This window comes from Talpa occidentalis, unplaced genomic scaffold, assembly GCF_014898055.3.
Source record: "Talpa occidentalis isolate TD23 unplaced genomic scaffold, MPIMG_talOcc4v2.1 talOcc4.3, whole genome shotgun sequence".
NCBI lineage: Eukaryota > Metazoa > Chordata > Mammalia > Eulipotyphla > Talpidae > Talpa > Talpa occidentalis.
The window spans coordinates 149839646-149858279 of NW_023603184.1; the positions used below are offsets into that span (position 1 = coordinate 149839646).

The following is an 18634-nucleotide window of genomic DNA, read 5'->3' on the forward strand; positions in this document are numbered from 1 at the left end:
AGAGCTTTGAAAAAACATGGATTCCCAATTCCATTTCTGGGATGAGGAAGAACCACAGAACTGGTAGTTTGGGAAAATCCTCAGGTGCGTCTGACAAGGATCCAGGTTGGAGGAAACACTAAGTGCTCTGGAGAGCAGTTGGCGACCTGCGGCCCCTGGTCCAACGCGCCAGGGCGTGTTTTGCTGGTAAAGTTGACTGGAAGAAAGCCACGCCCACTCACAGTCTTACTGTCTGCGGCTGCTTCCACACCCCGATGACTCGAATCGTTGTGTTGATTCGTCGTGACAGAGACCGTGTGACTCGCAAAGTCTAAGGATGATGGAGAGGAGGAGGAGGAAGAGAGAAAAAGCTGCCTAAAGGAGGAGTCACGGAAGGCACAGGAGTCACGTTCTGAGCTGCTTGTGAGCACACGCCCTCCACGGAAGTAACCCCAACCTCACCCGGCAGGGCTTCCTGGCACACGAAGACATGGAACCGATTTCTCGCAGCTGGCCAAATGGCCCAAGCGGGAAACAAGCCCCGGTGTCTGATCCAGAGCCAGGCTCCGGGGTTTCGGGGCAGATGCCTGGGCTATGCATGGGCCCGGCCACCCCTGTGATTCTGCACAAGCAGCTTCCTCCACTCTGGGATGGGAACAGCACTAGGTGTGGTGCTTGCCGGGACACCATGACGCCCTCCCTGCTATGAGCCCCGTACCCAGCCAGGCGTGCGGTCCTTGGGGCCGTTACAGCGACTCTTGTCTTCACGCCAAGGACATCGACAGCTAAGTGGGCGCGGCCCAGGAGCCCCAGGGGCTGCTGCGTGAGGGGACACCGGGGTAAAAGCAGAGCATTAAAGCACATTTTTCAAGCTGCAAGAAAAGCCTTATTTACAAATACACTCACTGGACTCTGAATTTCAATTATATGGGAAAGCGATGACCATAAAGACTAACTTTATGACCTAAACAAAAACAGTTTCGAAATGGGAAATGGTTAAATGTAGCAGTTATGCATATGTGAGCCCTCCAGCCCACCAATACCTATAAACCTCTGATTTCTCGGGCCTTCCCGGTGGCGCAGCGGGTTGAGCGCAGCGCTGTGAAGCTGTCCGCAGCCTCTGCAGCACAGGTTCGACCCCCGGCCGGCCAGGGAGATTCCCACACGGGGCGGCAGACCTCTCCTGTCTCCCCGCTGCTCCCCTCAGCAGTGTGTTTCGTCAGTCTGCCTGTTCTGTTCCCCGCTCTGTCTCTGGTGAATCCTCTCACCCTCCCACGACTCTGGCCTGTACCCCTGTTCTTGTATAAATAAATAAATAAATAAATCTTTCAAAAAAAAATAAACCTCTGATTTCTCAAGTTGAAACCACAAGGGAGATGCGAGATGTTAGAATATCCCATTCACTTAAGGACACAAAGTCGAGTGAAAAAAGAGAGAAAATCATACAATACTTCATAAAAACATGCGTTAGAAAATCTAAAGCCACACGCAATGTTCTCAGCACCGCACGGTGAGGACTTAGCACCGGGGTGATGGAGAAACTGAAACGAACAGAAGTGAGTCTAGAGTGAGAATCACAGTCATTTTGAAGAACGGGGAGAAAAGCAAACCATCCTATGGCCTCGCTCTCAGCTGCTCAGAGGCGTGACTGGATGTGTTTTGTGTCAAAACAGAGAGAGAGGAATTTATTTAATCTTTTTAAAAAGCCTCTGGTTCTTCTGTCTTCCGGGCGATGCTTCTCATGCCTGGAGTTTGCAATGTGACGCCTGCACAGAGGTTTATGATCACACGGCCCTTTCGACCTCATCTCTCCGGTGACTATTTTAAAGGTCACTGTTTTCGTGAAGATGTTAAAATGGATTTGTGGAAAACGACACAAATTTCCGTCTCGGATGAACGTGTCAGTGTTCACGCTCCGATTCCCCGCCCACGGCGCAGCCAAGGGGACGGCGTGGCCCCAAGAAGTGAGGGTGCCTCGCAGCGGCTGTGGCTGTGCATGAGCACACACGCCAACTGCCTCTTCCCGGGCCTTTTCCCCGTTGTCCCCAAAAATGAATGACCGGCCTGGGCCTTGTCAAGAGCTCCCTAGGAAGCCTCCAGCAACTTCTGCTCACTTCCACGACTTCTGAGCGAAACAGCGGCTGCACTCAGCTTGTACGGGGTGTCCGTCACCGCCGCGGCCTGCCCCTGTGTCCCTCCCACCCCGTGTCTTTCACCACGCGCCTCGTGAGGGTCGCCCCACCCACCTTTGAGGGGGGCACAGGCGCCGACTTCGCCGCCGGACAGACGAGGACGCCGGGGCTCACGTCTACATGGCCTCGCAGGCCTGCGCGGGGCGCTGCCTCAGCCACGAGCCCGGCGCGCCTACCAGGCTGTGCGGCCGCTGGGTGTGTGTTCAGGCGCGTGTCTTGACGGAGACTGTCTCCTGCAGAAAGGCGTCGGGGGTCATGTGCAGCTTCTTCTTCTCGTCGCTTCTGAACGGAAAGGTGGTCACACGCGCAGGTCCCCGGCTGACGCCTGGCTCTTCTTCCTTTGGGCGAAAACCTCGCTTCCTCCTTAGCAACTTGGGTCGGATGGAATTGAAATTTGTTACCTCACCGCGTAAACAGCAACTCATTTAAAAATAAATGACGAATATTAAAGGGAACGGGAGAACACGGCGATATACCATCTACTGAAACCCATCGGCTGTAGAATAATGCATCTTAATGAAGGCTTCCCACGTGAATAAACCATTATATTTACAAGCTCTCCACAGTTAATGACCCAGAACTGGGTAACGAAATCTACGTTTATAGCAAGCTCCTCTGTCAGCAAAAATATACATATTAATAATTGATGTTGCTGTAAAAGTAGGACCGAAGATGAGGCTTTCTGCGCTGCTGGGGAAATAGGACTCCACGGTCCATTAACTTAAAATGCTTATCTAATGTTTGATGGGCTTTGTCTTTAAAAATCCTTGTTCAAATTAGTAAGATAAAATGGACATTTGTCCAAATGAAAATCTGTCCAATTTGTCAGTCACAAATACACTTGCAAATCAGTGACTTTGGGCTGGAACTTTCTCGGGCAGCTCCTCGTCTCGGGTTTGCTTCCTCGCGGCGCCGCGTTCCCACCCAAGGCCGAGCTGGAGCGGCCAGAGGAAGGGACGCGTCTACTCCAAGCCAGTGGCCGTCCTGCACAACCTCGGCGTGCAGAGGTGTGCGCTGGGGAGGCTCTGAGGCCGGCCCTGCGGCTGTCCCGGCGCGGCCCGGCTTCCTGCTCCGACTTTGCTCCTGGAGGCCTCCCGCTGCGGAGAGCCCGTCTTCCAGGAGTCAACTCCAGATCACGTGCATGAGGTGGGGGAAGGTGCCCCTTAGGTTATTAAAATAAGCCACTTTGCTTCATGATGTCATTTCGGTGCTGCCTCTGTGCTTCCACGCCTGTGTTTAAATAGCCGGAGCTACTCACAGCGATGAGCCCAGCAGGAGGGAGGAGAAAGCAGGCGCGTGTGGGGTGTGGGGGGCGGGGAGCGGAAGGCCGCCTTTGTCCTTCGCTGTGCCTTTTCAGTGGGTACAAAGCTATTAAAGGATAAAAAAATTCCTAGTCCATAAAATCAAGTTGCCACGACTTCTTCGTAGCTTTAACATGAGCTGAATCAGGAGCCGCTGGACAGGTCCGCTTGAGCTGAGCGTGACCCACAGCGACCTGCTGCGCTGTGGCTGCCGCTGCAAACCCCTGAGCCGAGCCCCGGCGCGCCGAGGGCCCCGGGCAGCACCGGGAGTGGTGGTGAGCACCAGGGAGGGGTCCCTCAGCACAGCCCCGGCTGGGACCAGGCCCCTCATTCTCTCGATGAGAAAATGGTGCGGGAAGGTCCAGGGACTTGGCCAGTTACGGCCCGGGGTGGCCGGCAGGGCTGATAGGTTTCTTTCGGCTTAAAATATTTTGTGTGAAAAACGGGCTTTCGTGCTGGCGATGCTGCAGGTGCAGGCCCAGCGGGTGTGTGGATCCGCCACAGGTGTGGAGGCTGCATGGGCTCCTGCCGGGAGGGGCTGTGGCTCATGTCTCACCAGGCCCCCCCGGCCAGCTCTAGGGGCCAAGCTGGCGCCCAGGGCCGCGCTAAAGTTGCTGGGCCTCCGTGGCCACCACAATGGGTGCATCCAGCCGTGGTAGTAGCCATGTGCAGACAACAGTCACTGCTGACCGCGTGGACCCAGACGCCACTGAACTGCTTCCCAGACACCAATTTCTTCAATCTCAACACAAACATCTGCCCAGACGCGTCACGACCTCATCTCTCTCGGCGGCAAACGCAGCCCAGAACGGGCGGGCCCCTATCCAGTCCATCCAGCCCACCTGGCCCACACGGCTCACAGCGGCTCACGACAGCTCAGATCTGCCCTCAGTTGGCCGGGAGCTCACGGCCTCTCACCTCCCCCCCAAGCTGCACAGTTGAGGGGACCGGGTCCGAAATACACAGGGCGTGTGTCCTGCCCTCTGATGTAGACACAAGAGCTGGGGCCAGGGGACAAAGCAGGTAAGAGGATGGACTCTGCTCATCACTCAGAGTCTGAGGACCCGGGCCAGGGAAGGACGAAGCAGGACGGTGACGACAAAGCGGAATCACGGAAGAGCTGCCCCAGTAACTGGACTGCGAACCCCCGTCACAGAGCATGAAAGCGATGACTCCCCCTCTCTCCCCCAAGCCTCCTGGAGCGGACCTTGGAAGTGACGAGATTATTCCGGGCGCTGTCCCTGCAGTCCCTGCTAACCCTGCCCCTGACCCTTCTGGGTGGCCCAGCCCAGGTTCACCGCCGTCCCCGACTGGCAAACTCGCTTGCGCGGCTCACCGCGCGCCCTGGATGTGGCAGCACCCCAGCCGCGGAGCCCTTGCAGCCGGGGGAGCAGCGCGGGGCTCCCCGCCTCTGCCCTTGAGACTAACTTTAACCAAGTTCAAGTTCACAGATCTGCACAGCAAATCACAAAGGGCTGAGACAGCTCACGGTTAGAAATCAGAGCCACGTGTATTTTATACAAGAACGTATTTCGAAATACTCTGTGCTGTGTTACCCAGAGGAGGCATCACCCTTCCGGAGGGTCCCACTGTAGGAAATCATCCGGGAACCATGACAACAGACCCATGATTGTCCAAGATGAGTAACATCAGCCAACCTTCCCTGAAGGCCGCGCTGACCTGCAGCCGAGGCCAGGCCTCACTCATCTCACCTACAGGGAGGGCCCTCCAGCTCTCACCCAAGGGGAAACTGAGGCTGTGAGGACTGGACACCCTTTCCCAGCTGGCCACCCCCGTGTGTGGACAGTGCCCTGGCTTCTAAGATGCCGCCTCCCCCAGGATGTTCAGAATAGCTCTTTTTGCATCTTAAAAGTAAAATAACACTAAGAAAGAAATCCCTCAAATTACCAAAAATCCATGTTTTGGAGAATAAAGTTATTTCTGGAAAACATCAAATGTCACCGGAGCTCGCTGCAGTGACTATCACACGTGACGGAGAGGGGCACGAGGTTGTTGGTTAGCCTCTCGATGTGACGTTCTGCTCATTTTTGCTTTGACAGCAGTTCCGAGAGCAGAGCCTTCTATACCAAGGGTGCCAGGAGCAGGCGACAGGGAGCACGGCCTGCCCAAAGGGAGCCTCAGAAGGGAGACCTCACTGGGTGCCCAGGCTCCTAGTGTGGTTATTTGTTAATAAAAAAGGAAGTTTAATTTACTGACTACAACCAGCATCTAGAATATGGCTTGTTTCACGTTAGCATTTGAAAGTGAGCAGAATTTCATGGTGCTTTGAGTATTTAGTGGCTGCATTTCAAAGCGACAGACCTCCCCCTTTGAAAAGTGTCCCCCAGTGTTATTGTAATGCAAACACGGACAGCTTCAGGGTAACATAAAATCTATGATGGTCCTGACTGCAGGACACATTATTTCCGAGGACCCGCAGAATGAAATGTATTATACTCATTAAGTTTCCTTCTACTTGATCCACTCCATTGGCTCTGCCAATTAAAATAACAGCACATGAATTGTTAGAGTGCTATTTATTTTCCTTTGTAGACTCTCAAGTATAAATATTTAAAATGGCAACCTCAAAAAAAAAAAAAAAAGTATGTGGCCACGGCAAAGGAGCCATTTGGTGAGAGGCTGAGGGCAGCAGGACGGCTCTTGCTCTGGTTTCAGTTACTCAGCAGTCACCCCTGAGACCCACCAAGGTTCTCATAAAGACAGGAATACAGTTTTGATCAGATAAGCCAATGGTTTATACATTGCCATGATGTAATAACATGAAATAATGGAAAAATGAAATTTTAAAACGAGTAGACAATATCTTAATTAGTGATAGAGTGGAAAATATACTCAATTAAAAACATTTCTTGGATTTGATGTAATGGATTTTTATGGTTATCAGCCCGCGAACAGAAGATACCATTCTTTTTAAAATTGAATCCATATATTTGTCGGTGGTGTAAAATTTCAATAGAACATGTAATACTAAGAAGAGACATATTGAAAAGAAAACAAACACGGAGAAAGTCACATTTAATCCAAAACAGACAAGCTGCTCGCTTTACATTGTTCAAACTCTAGCGCTGGCGACAGGAATGGCAAAGGAAAACAGGAAAATACAGGAAAAACACGGAATTCTATCTTTCCGTGGTATCCGTGTAAGGTATTAAGACGTAAGGATGAAGAAACAGCGTTTGGTGGTTCCTGAAATTTCTGGCACGTGACACATACTAGATGTTCCGTAGATGTGGGCTGAATTACATTAAATGGAAATAGGTGAGTCAGAACTGCCGCTAATGTCAAATTTCATGTGAGGCTTAGATGCTCTCAGATTGACTTGTCTGCTGGTTTCTGCTGGTTTCATTTCGAAAGTAGAAAACTGGAGATGCCCAAGGGCTGTGGCATCATGGCTCCTATCCTCGGGGCAGAGCCACGAGGCTGTGTCAGCTTATCATCCGCACAGCGCGCTCTGGAGCTTCGGGGAAAGTGGTGACAGCCTATGGCCATTTGCTTTTGTTTTTAAATGTGCATTTTCTTCCAGTTAATGAAGTAAAATCTAAACATTTTGGAAAACAGGTAATTATGGTACACACACACACACACACACACACACACACACACCCCTAAAGTCTCCATGGTAAGAAATGATCACGGTTCACACCGGGCGAGCAGCCCTGCTCTCCGTCAGGCACAGGGCCCACACATGTGCTCGCCTGGAGTCACATCATGAGTTTAATGCTAAATCCTGAAGTTTCACTTAGAACATTTTCGTCACGAATGTCAGGCGCAGGCACACGCTGCGGTCTGGCTGCCCCGCTCACCGAGGCCCACTCGGAATGACCTGACTGCACCGCCACGGCACAACGCCAGCGTGGCTATTTCCAATTTCTCATTATGAAAAGTAACACTGTCGGAAACGTCTGTGCATGTGAAGCTTATTTCTGAGGCTCTCCTTGAGACGGGAATGCAATCTGGGAGGACAGAATGTAACCCGTCCCCAGGCTCCCGGCATCCCGCTGTCAGTCACTCAGAGAGACTCGGCCGGCCTCGCCCGGGGTGAGAACACGTCAATAACGTGACTTGAAAAACATTTTTTGTTTTGTTTTTGCTAACAAGACAGATACAACTTGCCCTATTTTACCAATCCTAAGACACATATTTTTAACCACCTGATACGTCTGAATTCACTGACATCGGGTGTCACAACCAAAAGTGTGTTTCAGCTTCTTGGACAGCGTTTTCTCTAGCAGGCCTAAAAGTGACAATGTGCTTTAAGCTGATGACGTCTTACAGTCCATGAAGTACAGGCTCTCACTTAATTTTTGATGTGTACTTGTTAAGACCACTAGCAAAGAGTCCTGATTTATACAGAACCGTCTTAGTGCACATCTAAAGGTTCCAGTACATTTTATTTAAACAATTTTAATAGCGGTAAAAATACTCACCACTTTCCTCATCTTAGCCATGTTTAAGTGTAAAGTTCAGTAGGGTGAAGGGCATTCACATGCCTGTGAAACCGATTTATAGAACTTTCTCATTTTGTGCAACTGAAATTTTATATTCACTGAACAACCCCTTGCACCCTCCCCCGGCCCCCGGCACGCTCCGTATGGCTATGATTACTTGATGAGATGCCTCGTAAAAGTGGGATCACACCGCGCTTGTCTTTCTGTGACTGGCTGATTGCACTTAGCATCCACGCTGACTGAATGGGCATCCACACGGTAGCATATGAAAGGATTTCCTTCTTTTTTGTGGATAAATAATATTCCACCCAGGGGAATTTTTTTTTTTAATCTTAAGATTCTGGCAGGGATTGCTCACCCACTTGATTCTGCCAGCATACCCAAACAGCTACAAAATAAAAATGGGCTGGGATGCCAAGGGGTTTTCAACGCCAAAAATAAATGTTGACTTATTTTTGAAATTCAAAGTTCAGCGGGGACTCAAGAACGTTGATGATAAAATCAAGGTATTTTTAAAATCATGTAAGCTGCTCTGGTGTGAATGACCATATTTCTTTAAGAGAGACGTCTGCACGTTGTAGCTGAGACTTTGTAAACACACGTGCTGTGACATCTGGGTCCTGCACCGGGAATCTACGCTCTTCGGGTGTCCGGAACACAGAGCTGATTTCCTTCCTCAAGCCAAATAACTCGATCTTCAGTTCGGTGCTGACACGGAGATGCCGTTCGGAGGCCGTCACTGCACGAGGGGCAGAAGAGGATGAGGGGCCGAGGCCAACGGGGGCCCGAGGACCAGGCAACAAGGACTTAGCGCGCCATTTGCCATTTAGAATAATGCAGACTTGATGAAAATGATGCCGCGATACGTAAATGAATGTAAATTATATTTTTCTATATTTAATAACATTACAAATAGGATCATTTAGTTCACTTTAATGCCTACAATCTCCGAAAGGAAAGTGGACTATGTTTATGCAGGAAGATCTCAAGGAAACGTGGCTTAGCTGGTGTGTTTATGGCGATCGTGGAACAGAGAGATGGGCCAGGCCTCCCTTTCTGCTCTTAGCAACCACACAACTCAGTGACCACTGGGCCTCTGTTCTCTAAATGTGAGACAAAGGGAGGAACACTAGAAGATAACCATAGCATGAAAAGGATAAAATGTGTATTTTACCAATAAATTTGGTAAAAGAGAAGTATAAATCACATTCATTTCTTCCACTTTTTACATTATTCTCTGAGCATATTTACCATAACAGAAAGACAAAGAAAAGTCATCATTCTCAATTTGTGTCCTACTGAGATACATATTTGGTAATAAGTACGTAGAATTGAGAAAATGCACTGCGGGTTGATTATTATTCCAATTTTAAATGATCAATTTAAATGGCTAGAATTGCTTGAACCATGATTCATAATTCTCCCCCTCTGGTATGATTTTTGAACCTCTATTTATCTGTAATTTTTCACACAAAGATGCAAAAATGAGCAAAACAATAGAAACAGGACCAAGGTGTACACATTTGACATTTTGTAGAGAGACGAACATTTCCCTTCCAAACACAAACCCTGGGGTACGTTAGCGACATTCACTGGGGCTGAGCATGGATCCCTCACATTTATCAACCTACCATGATGTGAATGTCACTATAGTGTCAGCTTTGCACACATTCTATTTTTTTTTAAAGATGTATTTATTTATACAAGAACTGGGGTACAGGTCAGAGGTGCCGAAGGATGAGAGAATTCACCAGAGAGAGCGGGAAGCAGAACAGGCAGATGGACCAAAGACACTGCTGAGGCGAGCAGCGGGCGCAACAGGAGAGGTCTGTCTCTCCATGTGGGAATCTCCCTGGCTGGCCGGGAATCGAACCCGCGCTGCAGAGGCTGCGGACAGCTTCACAGCGCAGAGCTCAACCCGCTGCGCCACAGGGGAGGCCCCCAACTTTCTATTTTTCTTAGCAAAGAAATCCCAAGGGTTGGGACCAACAGGCGGTAGAGAGTGTTTTCAATGCTTGTAATGGACAAACGGGCCACAGACGGGCAGCCCTGGGTCTCTGCCTAAGCTGGTGTCGCATATGGGTTCTCGTTTCTTTGGCAGGACAGGCTTTTAAAACCGGGCTGCATGGACTTACTGGAATGGCCTCTTCCTTCTAACCCTCCTCCTTGGCCCCTCTCAGCGGCCGTCCCGCCTCGGGGTCCATGGCTCCGCCTGGCCGTCCTGGCCCTGCCTTTACTCCTCACAGACACTGTCCCCTAAGTCTGCGCGCGTCTAATCCCATCTTGGCCTCTGCTTCCCACCAGACCCCAACAAACACAGGGGCGCAGACGACCTTCTCAACATTCGTGGCAGTGAGAGTTTATTTGGGCATTTGACCTCTCTGGCTAGTTTTGCTCTTGATATTTCTGGACAGTCTTCTCTGTTCAATATTTCTAATTTGTTGCCATAGTCTTGCGGGATGTTATGTCTCTTCCTGACTGAGTGGTATCTGTGGGTATCTGCTTTTCATGTTCTCGCTTTCTTGGGCCCCACCAGAGCTCTGTGTGTGCTCAGCCAGTTAAAGAGCCAGTCCCCCTCCCCAGTGCCGCCAGGGGAGCACTTTCATCTGTGTGTCACATGCGGGCACTGGGCGATGCTGCTTATCCCAATACACTGTGAGCCCGGGCTCCGGCTCTCTTTCCTTTCCCTTCTCTCAAAAACGACAGTGTTGGGCCTCCCTAGTGGCGCAAGGGGTTAAGTCTCAGCACTATGAAGCTGTCAGCAGCCACTGTGGCCTGAGTTCCATCCTGGGCCAGGGGGCTACCCACATGGTGCAGCAGACCTCTCCTGTCTCCCTGCTGCTCCCCTCAGCAGTGGATTTCAGTGGATCCACCTATTCTGCTCCTTACTCAGTGTCTGGTGAATCTTCTCACCCCCCACACCTCTGGCCTGTACCCCAGCTCTTGTATGCATAAATAATAAATCTTTTTAAAAAAAATTAGAGTGTCTTTTGATGAAAACTGAGCACATCAACAAACATGGTCCCCCAGAAATGGTGGCATCTCTGGTGGTCAGTAGCTGTGGACATTGGGCACAGGGTGACTCAAGAGCTGCCTTCAAGTACTTGAAGGGTTGTCACGGCGACAGAGAAGGAGCGTCCTGAGCCACCACCGAGGACAAATCCCCGGGGCGTCTGCACATGAGCAGACTGCAGGGAGAGGCATCTCAGATAAGACACAACGGGCTACCCCGGAAGCAGGAGGCGACGGCACTCAGCAGGGACTCAGGGTGAGGATGAGCCAGCCTTGCTGGGAGGCCTTCGCGTGGCAAACCAGTAGCACAGAAGCGGCACAAAGACACTCAGACGGCCCAATGGTGCCCACTTCTGGCGCTTGCATCCTCGCATAACCCTTTCTCCTTCTGCGCCCCATCAGCTCTTACAGGGACACATGGTGGCAGCCTCCGCTGAGACTGCTTGCACAGGCAGCCCAGCCCCGCGCTGCTCTGACGGAGCATCCCACGTGGCAAGGAGCCTTGGCTACCAAAACCCTTCAACATCCAGAAGCTTCACTCTGACGAGCCACAAGGAGTTGGCTCTTGCCACAGGCACATAAGCTCAAAAGCAGAACTTTGACCGTCGAGCCTCAACAGGGCCCAGCCCCAGCAAACAGCAACGACAGCAGGAGACCCCACACAGAGGACCACCTAAGCCCAGATCACGGGCCCATAGGAAGGAGAGGGCAAATGCCATGTTTGTGGCGATACTATTGCACAGCCACAGGTAACCCATATACCTTTCTACTAATTACGGACGCACCAGTGATACCATCCCCCACCGCCCCAAACCAGCTGAGCTGGTGTAAACCCAGCCTGATGGCCCCAGACTGAGGAAGAAGCGTGTTACAGACGTTGGCAGGAGCAGCCACTGTGAGTTCCTCCAGGCCTGCCCCACACTGGAGCCGTCTGCTGGACAGAGCGTGTGGGATGGCCACGCCCCTGCCCTCGCCTGCCGCCCCGCGCTGTGTCATGCAGGTGACTCCGTTCTCTCAAGTCACTGGTCACACTGTCCTTTCCTTTCCTCCCTAAAGACTCTCTAAGGAAGACACAAGTCTTACAGGTGCTATAATCTTCAGGAAAATCAGATGCATATTTTATCTATTAGAAGACTTACCATACCCAGGAATATCATCTCCTTCTCTCTCTCATTCTCAGTCAACTTACTCTGACGGAAACCTCGCCAAACCTAAAAACAACAAAACGGTTCCTTTTTAGTATATTAAAAAAATAAAGAAAACATTGTCATATTTTTTCTCCCATATAGAGCTCACACCCCAAATGACAGAATGACTATGCAGTTAAAGCGGGGCACCGTGGGTATTGATGGGATATTTTTTTCTTCTGTGATCACAGGTAATATTTTTTTTTAAAGATTTATTTATTCATGCATACAAGAACCCGGGTACAGGCGAGATGCATGGGAGGGTGAGAGGATTCACCAGAGACAGAGCGGGGAGCAGAACAGGCAGAAGGACTGAAATCCACTGCGAGGGGAGCAGCGGGTGAGACAGGAGAGGTCTGCTGCACCATGTGGGATTCTCGCCAGTTGGCTGGGGTTGAACCCATGCTGCAGGGGCTGTGGACAGCTTCACAGCACTGCGCTCAACCGCCTGCGCCACCAGGGGAGGCCCCACAGGCAATATTTTTATAGAAAGAACAAATCACTAATGGCCTACATCACTGTCTGAGGACCTGTGGACCTTGAAGTGAATGGACTCTTGTCCTGGAGCCACCCTCCTGAATAACGTGTACTGGAGGCAGTCCTGTCCACAGAGGAACCAGACGTGGCACCAAGACCCTGGTAACAACTCCGCCAACCATGGATCTACTGCTGATCTAGCCAAAGCCTTGTTCCTTGGCTCCAAGCCAGCACGGTTGCTAATCCACAGGTAATCCCACAAGCCCACATGGGGAAGAGCCAGTCTGTAAAGCCTGCTCTTTTAAGTGCAAGACAACAATGCATGGTGACATGGACTGCAGAGACTCAGGGGACAACAACCCCAACAAGAGAAACTCATAAAGTTACAGTAACTGACCCTATGGAAAGAGAGATTACAAATTGCCTAACAAAAAAATTCCAAATAATTGTCTGAAATGCAATAAAATATAAAAGAATACAGAGAGATAGCTAGACAAGATCAGGAAAATAATGCAAGAACAAAACAAGAAGTTAATTAACAAATAGATGCTATATAAAAACAACCACCCCAAACCAAAATCTTAGAACTGAAGGATCCAGTGAGGAACTGGAAAATCCACAGAGAGCTTCAACAATAAACTTGATCATATAAAAGAAAGAACCAATGAACCCAAAGACAGGGCATTTTAAATGAGTCAGTTAAAGGAATAAAAAGAAAAAAAGAATGGCTGATGGGACAACATCAAGGAATGAATAGTCACAGCCTGAGACTGGAGAAGGGAGAAGAAGGGGCAGAAACATGACTTTAAAAATAATGGCTAAAAGCTTCCCAAGTCACAAGGGTACAGTCTTTCAGATATATGAAGAAATGTGAAGGCTCATAAGAGGCTACTATGAATAATTACACCGTAGCAATTTAGAAAACCTAGAAGAAATGGATAAACTGCAAGAAATGTACAACCTACCAAGACTGAATCATGAAGAAACAAAAATCAGAATAGCTCAATAATGCCTGAGACAGAAACAGTAATCAGAATCTCTCAACAATAAATTCAGAATCCAACGGCTTCACAGTGAATCCTTCCAAATAACTAAAGAGGAGGAAACATTCCCAAACCTATTCTACGAGGCTAGCATTACCCTGACACCAAAGCCAGACCAAACGCCGCAAAAAGGAAAACTCGGACCAACATCCCAGGTGAACATAGACGCGAAAATTCTCAGCAAAACAGGTTCATTCAAAGGATCACATATCATGATCAAGGGACTTTACCCCTGGGGTGCAAAGATGTTTCAATATATGTAAATAATTAAATATAATACCCATACTAACAAAGAATTAAAATTATGATTCTTTCAATAGACGCAGGAAAAACACTCTACAAAGTTCTACACCTACTCCTGATAAGAGCTTCAGCAAACTAGGTATGGAAGGAAAATACCTCAACATAAGAGAGGTCATATATGACAAACCATAGCTAACAGCATACCCAACAGTGAAATGTTGAAAACTTGTCCACTAAGATCAGGAACAAGACAAGAGTGCCTGCTCTTAACACTTTTATTCAACACAGTATTGAGTGTTCAGAGCAACTAGGCAAGCAAAAGAAATAAAAGGCATCTATAAATGATAAAGGAAGAAGTAATACATTCTGTTTGGAGATGACACAATCTTATATGTTGAAAATCCTAAAGACGCCGCCAAAAACTATCAGAAATAATATTGGGTTGTTGGAAAAATCATGACATATTTTTTTCTTTGAAAAACAGAAAAAATGCATCATGACATTCTCAACAACCCAATACATGAACTCAGTAAATATTCAGGATACAAAAGCAAACTATAAAAATCAGTTGCAGTTCTACAGTCTAATAATGAATCATATAAAGAAAACAATTCCATTTTCCAATAACATGAAAAGAAAAAACCAAAATACTTAGGAATAAGTATTTTGAGGTGAAACATCTTGACACTGAAAACTGTAAGACATTGATGGAAGAAAATGAAGAAGACAAATAAATGGAACGACAACCTGTGTTCATAGCTTAAAACAATTAATATTGCTAAAATAGCCAACCATCTATAGATTTAATGCCATCCCTATCAAAATTTCAATGGCATTTACCACAAGAATAGAAAAAAGTAATTCTAAAATTTGCATGAAATCACAAAGACCAAAAAGCCAAAGCATTTATGAGAAAGAAGAGCAAAGCTGAAGGCATCACACGTCCTGATTTCACACTATATTTCAAAGTTATAGTATCAAAACAGTATGGCACACACACAAAACCAGAGAGAACAAAGGAGCAGAACTGAGAGCCTAGAAAGAAACCGGCAAATATAGTCAACTAAAGTTTTACAAGGGAACTTAAAACACTAAGTGGGGACAGGACAGTATTTTCAATAAATGATGCTGGGAAATTTGGATATCCACATACGAAATGATGGAAGCAGACTCTATCTGACACCTGCCACAAACATGAACTCAAAATAGATTAAAGGCATAAATGTAAGGCCTGAAACTATAAAACTCCTAGAAGAAAACATGGGAAAAAGCTTCCTTGACGTTGGTGTTGGTCAAATTGTTTTGGGCGTTACACCCAAGGAACAAGCAAAAATAAATATGTGCTGTCGTATCAAAGTAACGCACTTTTGTAGGTGAAAAGAAACAATGGACAAAATGAAAAGTTAGCCTACAGAACAGGAAAGAATTTCTGCAATACAGCGGATAAAGGGTTAACATCCAAAGTATGGAAGGAACTTAAGTAATTTAATAACGACAACAAAAAATCCAATTAAAAATATGGCCAAAGAAGACATACAGAGAGCCCATGGGGCAGGAAAAGGTGCTCAACATCACTTATCATCAGGGAAATGCAAAATCAAACCACAGTGAAGAATCTTCTTACAGCCGAGAGCATGGCTAGCAGTGAGAAGACAAGATTCCTGGCAGGAGGTGGAGACAAGGGAACCCTCCGGAATCTGGAACCCTCTGGAATTCTTGGGGCAGGAAAGTCAACCAGTAGGGCCACTATGGAAAACTACGGATTTTGCATAAAAATCTAAAAATAGAGTTTGCCTATGCTCCAGCAATTTCGCCTCTAAAGATATAGTGAAAAGAAATGAAACCACGATCTGCAGTCACATCAAAGTTCACAGTCCAGGCTGTGACTGCAGCCCACAGTCCAAGCTCTGAACTTGGTGTTCCTTCAAAGCATTGGAATCCCACCGAACTGCACAGAAAAAGGCCCCTCATCGTTCGCTCCCCAGCTCTCCCCTCACGCCCATTCAAACACAAATTGGAGCAAAAGCCTTGATCGTGTGGCTCTATTCTATGTCCTTAAACTTACTTTCTTTTGAGCCTAGGTCTTATTTGAGTCACAATACCATCTTCTGCATTTCCCCTGTAAGCAAACGTAGCCTCCATTGGAAAAAAGTTGGGGTACAAATCACGGGTGCTCAACTGACAGGGCTCCCTGCTGTGATGATAGGTCTGTGGCTTTTATTCAGAATTTCTACCTTGAAAGAATTCATTAAGAATGTCTATCCTCATTGATTTTGCGATCATCTTCCCAACAACTACCAGTGGTTTAAAAAAAAATGAATAAAATGCTCTGCCTTTTACATGTCGACACTAAATATTTAAAATAATTTACCTATAACAAAATTTATAATACATTCATATTAGATCTTTATATTTATCATAAGATTTTAAAAGTGATCAGTTTCTCAAGGGTAAGATAATCTTTCTGGAATTTAACATAGTTCCACCAAAGGTTGAATTTTGGAAATCTGAGTTTTGGAGTCCCCCACCTAGATCCTGGTGTGCTGAAGACCCCTGGCCCCCCGATTCCGAGAACCCCATGTTTGTACCTTCTGAATGCGTAGCGCCGCAGCCCCCACGTCGGCCATTTTCTCGCTAAGTGACCTGGTCTGCTTTGCCCTGAATTCCTGAAGAAAGATTTGCTTCATGAACATGGCGCGTAGCCGACCTTGCCGGGCGCGCTCTGCAACCTGGATCAACTTCACAGCATCTTCCAGGGAGAGAGTCTTCCCAGGGTGTTTCTGCAAAATCGCGGAAGATAAGTCAGTGTTAAAACACATAAACGAACTACAGAAATCCCTGGAAGTACAGTCTTATAAAAACCAAAAATCTCCAAGCAACTATAAATCAGAGACACACTTGGGGTGGGGGAGGGGGGAGTAGGATGAAAACAAGGCGGGGTGGGAATTGTGTGGGGACTATAACCAAGATGAAAATGCATCCATTGTGCAAAAATGAAAAATGATGGAAAAAAATATAAAATTAAAAAAAAATAAAAATAAAAAAATAAACGATACTAAGGGACCCAGAAACCTCACACGCTCACTTCTAACACAGGAGGGGCCGTTTGCCTCCTGTTCTGTGCGTGTTTTGATCACGTGAATGCTTGTGTCTAAGGGGCTGAAGCCCCCCTCTGCCACTCAGAACCCACAACCAACTAGTGCTACCGTATTCCAGGTTGGCAGCAAAGCATCCGGGGACTGCCAAGGAGATGAAGTCAGTCAAACCTGAAATTGCTATCAAGGTTTCTTAACTGACCAGAAGCACATAAACTAAACGCACATCTCTCACACAAGACTTAAGACATAAAATGCTCATGAAGTAAAAAAGTTGAGTTTAAAATCAACGACAGCGTGGGCGGCGAGTAATGACACTCAAAACCATGCAGGAGCCTCTCAGCTTGTGGGGAGCGTCTTCCAGCACCTACCCTCGAGCTTCGTAGCCCTGCCGTGACAGGTGACAGTCAGACAGGGCGAGGGGCTCGTGCAGCAGATGCCGTCCTGGAGACCGCGTGGGTCTCGCCGTCAACTGCGAGACGGGGCTGTTCTCCAAGGACACCGGGCCAAGGGCCAGCCTTGGGGTCTGCAGAGGCCTGGAAGACTTGGAGTGCACTGGGTGCCTCTGTCACCCGTCACTGGGAACCTCCACTTGCCAGATGCCACTCGTGCGTGGATGTGACAGTGATAGCCGCACCCAGTGGACCACGGGACTCCCCAGACAGTGCTCGTGAATTCAGGAGACAGAGGCTGGAAAGGCGAAGCGAGCACGGCAGTCCCGTGGCCAGGACGGGGTGCTGACGAGGCCCTGGCCGGCCCCCTCCTGCTAAGGCAGCTGCTGCAGGTCAGGGGGCTGCCCACCGCTTTCCGAGGAGCGCTTCAGCCCGTGGCCTGCTGTGTCCAGGGGGGTCTTGCGGCTTCGAGTCCGCAGAGCACACGTGTTCAGCAGCGCTGTGCACATCAGTGCAGAGTGCAAAGGAGCTGCTGTTAAGTGGGTGGGGTGTGGACACCACTCAAGCCCCGAGCAGGGGCCTCCAGACACCAGCGGGCAGTGCACCTACTTCCCCCACTGCCCATGCTAGCAGAAAGGGACAATCCTTACAGAATCTTCGACGGGGTTCTGAGTAGTTGCCTCAATCTGACAAAGAATTTTAAACATCTCTGGTGGTCCCAGAGTAAGTCTGAGGCATTACAAATGTAGGAACAGGTATTTTCACTTGTCAGAATTCTTGGGGTACACATTGCAAATGTCTTCCAGAAACTGGCAGCTAAAGGTGAGAATTGGGGCCCCCGAGATAACAAAGGGCCCGCGAGAGTGGCACAGACGCCCAGGTGGTAGGCCAGAAGCCCTGGGGTGTGCCGCGCATTAAGCACATCTGAACTAGAGATTGGGGTGCAATGCGCAGCTCTACCTAACCAGGGAGCAGGCTGGGAGGGGTTCTGAGGGCTGGGGGAGGGACGTCCTGCTGCTGCCCCTGCACAAGCCAAGAGGCACGGGAGGGAGGAGAGACTGCAGAGGGGTGAGGGCATCGCTGCGTGTGCTGCTTCCTTCTGGGGTCCCTGCAGCACCCCGGGGGTGGCCTGCTGTCCGTGCTGCGTGCCATGCTGGGGGCTCCCTTCGGGGGAACTGAAGGAAGCGCCGCAGCTGGTTCTGACATGTAGGGACGGACTCCGGACACAGGAAAGGTGAAAGGCA

At 48.7% G+C, this 18634-nt stretch overlaps 1 protein-coding gene across 1 annotated transcript in view; it reads right to left on the reverse strand.

Moving 5' to 3' along the window:
- The window catches only part of IQCA1 (IQ motif containing with AAA domain 1), a 112141-nt gene that overhangs the window by 81913 nt on the left and 11594 nt on the right, over positions 1 to 18634 (reverse strand). Inside the window, exons 4-5 of the mRNA XM_054700178.1 lie at positions 16492 to 16683; positions 12093 to 12164 (exon numbers count right to left, since the gene is read on the reverse strand). Coding sequence (XP_054556153.1) covers positions 12093 to 12164; positions 16492 to 16683 — 264 coding nt within the window. The remainder of the gene's footprint in view (positions 1 to 12092; positions 12165 to 16491; positions 16684 to 18634) is intronic.